The 2,412-nt window shown below is 42.4% G+C and overlaps 1 protein-coding gene across 1 annotated transcript in view; it reads right to left on the bottom strand.

Moving 5' to 3' along the window:
* LOC126488733 (protein mono-ADP-ribosyltransferase PARP14-like) overlaps positions 1–2,412 on the bottom strand; it is a 62,099-nt gene that overhangs the window by 35,744 nt on the left and 23,943 nt on the right. The window contains exon 8 of the mRNA XM_050122394.1: positions 1,498–1,719. Within this exon, the coding sequence (XP_049978351.1) occupies positions 1,498–1,719 (222 nt within the window). The remainder of the gene's footprint in view (positions 1–1,497; positions 1,720–2,412) is intronic.

Raw genomic sequence — 2,412 nt, 5'->3', positions numbered from 1 at the left:
GAGAGAGAGAGAGAGAGAGAGAGAATACAGAATACAGAAGAGAGAGCAACACGTCCCAAATAAATACTGGGAGACTCAAGTCTATGAGACAGGATTCATCCCTTTTCATGCAGACATTCATATCACACAGAAATCTCAGCACCTCCACCTCCTGTTCATAATGTGTACAGAAATCTAAACTTCTAAAGTAGTTATGACTTCTAGAAGGGAGAGCATGTGCTTCAGAAATGCCCACATCACCTTACACCATGAAGTCACAGGGAAGCTATTGAAAATGCTTAGCAGCTGGGCAAGTTACATACTTACAATCCCAGTATTCTGGAGGCTGATGCAGGAGGATTGCCATGAGGGCAAACAGTCTGAACTACTTAGAAAGAACCTGTCTAACAAAAGCCTAACCAAACAAACAAATCTTACCCTAGTTGTACAATCCAAGCTAAAGGAATCAGGAGCTTAGGCTGCCCAATTAGAATGTAGGCTCCCTGTGATTGCTTCCATGATATAGGCAGTGTGTAGATTTGCATAATAATGAAGCAGGACCCCAAAATCCCAACAGCCCCATCCATAGGCATCTGTGGGCCGCTACCTTTACTGTGACATTGTGGAAACTGTTCTAACACTAAGGTCATGTGCTCTACTGCATTACAAAGACATGGAGAACAGAAATCAAGCCTTAGAGTCGGATCACATTGCCATAGCTGATGTGACACACTGTGACTGAGGATGATTCTAGTATTTCTGGTCCAAGTGTCCTAAGTCACATGTGGACGTGTTCAAGCCACATCCTTCACTCACGATTAATTACATTTCCAGAATGGTGGCTGGATCATCTGCATCCCATTTTGGAATTTTCAGATTGATAATGGCATAACTGTACCCTGATATTATGTATTAACATTTCTATGTTCATAAGAGAAGCAACCCCATAGACTGAAAAAAAATGGGCATTACAATGTGTGAGCCTTACTTACCTGACTCTATAATGGGTAGTACAATGTGTGAGCCTTAATTATCTGATTCTGATCCAGACATAATAATGGAGAGATGGAGAGACATTCATGAGACAGCTGTAACCTCACACATTAACGCTATCATTAACCACATAAAGGATGACTGCCATTTAGTGGTAAGGTTAAGTTCAAAATGAATTGGTAAACTGTTTTGAGACAGAATAGTGTGTCATCATTACATGTGAAAAATAGGCCAAAGCTCCCAGTCACAGGGCAATAGCAGCTGAAGCTGAATAACAGACAGAGAAATTCATTAGGTTAGTTTATGGACTTTTGTGTGTGTTTGAAACTTTTCCAAATAAGAAGAAGATTTTTCTTCTGTAGCTAATTTTTTCTTGAAAATTGTCATGTTACATATAACCAGTCAGCACACTCTCTTGTGCTGAAAACACATGAAATAAACCTCCTACTAGAACAAGAAGACATAGAAGAACACAGGTCCCGAACTGCAGTTGGCAAAGAGATCAGAAGCAAGCCGAGTCTGTACCTGAATGTTTTCCACGTCTTTCAGATGCAGCAGAAACTGAACTTCCTGTAATGCTTTTGGGTGGTTCATGCTACTAAATTTGAGCACTTCTGAAATTATCAATTTAGCAAATTCGGGTTTAGGAAACCCCAGATTTCCTGTTCCTATTGCTGGAAATCCAATTGATTGCAGAGACAGTGCCTCAGCGATTCCTAGACAGTCTCTGATGATGTTTTTCATGATCTGAAAAGCACAGAGCAGTTCCTAAAATGTCCTGTTTAGAAATGGGGAACCCTAAAAACTAAGCACTCAGCAGCTTTTCCTGGGAGCACTGTCCACTCTATTGTGCTTTCAACAAAAGTTAGCAGCAGTGTGAGGGGGACTCTGTGGAGAAGAAATGAGAAAGAGAACGTGGACACCCTTACAAGAGCACAGACTCACTCCACCATAAGCAAAGAGGGGAAGCCACAGCTGTCCCAGTCCATCACTGTCTCCCAGCTTCAAGTCCTCACCTTACCTTTCCTCCATAAATGTAGTGTATTCCCCAACCCTTCCCTGACCATCAGTAATTGCTGAGCACAATAACCAACTTACATTTCTAACTATGACCTATATGAACTATGACCTACAAGAAGTCATCTACAATTGAAAAGAAATGGTCGTGCTATGGAACTTGCCAAACTCATGATGCTGTCCCAGAAAAGAAGCAGACAGAGATTAGCTGTGGTGTGCTGTGGGGGAGTCCAGAGAGCTACCCCATGTCCTGGAGAATGTAAAGCTGGGTCCTACCTTCAGTGACCATGCACTGTTGTCGACTTTCCACTGTGGAGCGACCACATGAAATACGTGGTGGCAGTTCAGGTTACAGCCACTGGTTTGTAGGATTGTGCCTGCCTTGACAGAGACCCCTTGTCCTGCTTCATTCAGTTCCTTCTG

This window comes from Alexandromys fortis, unplaced genomic scaffold (assembly GCF_014885135.2).
Source record: "Alexandromys fortis isolate MF-2015 unplaced genomic scaffold, M_Fortis_MF-2015_v1.1 scaffold_187, whole genome shotgun sequence".
NCBI classification, from domain to species: domain Eukaryota; kingdom Metazoa; phylum Chordata; class Mammalia; order Rodentia; family Cricetidae; genus Alexandromys; species Alexandromys fortis.
The sequence above is the reverse complement of the archived record's forward strand: the minus strand, read 5'-3'. Positions and strand labels throughout refer to the sequence as shown.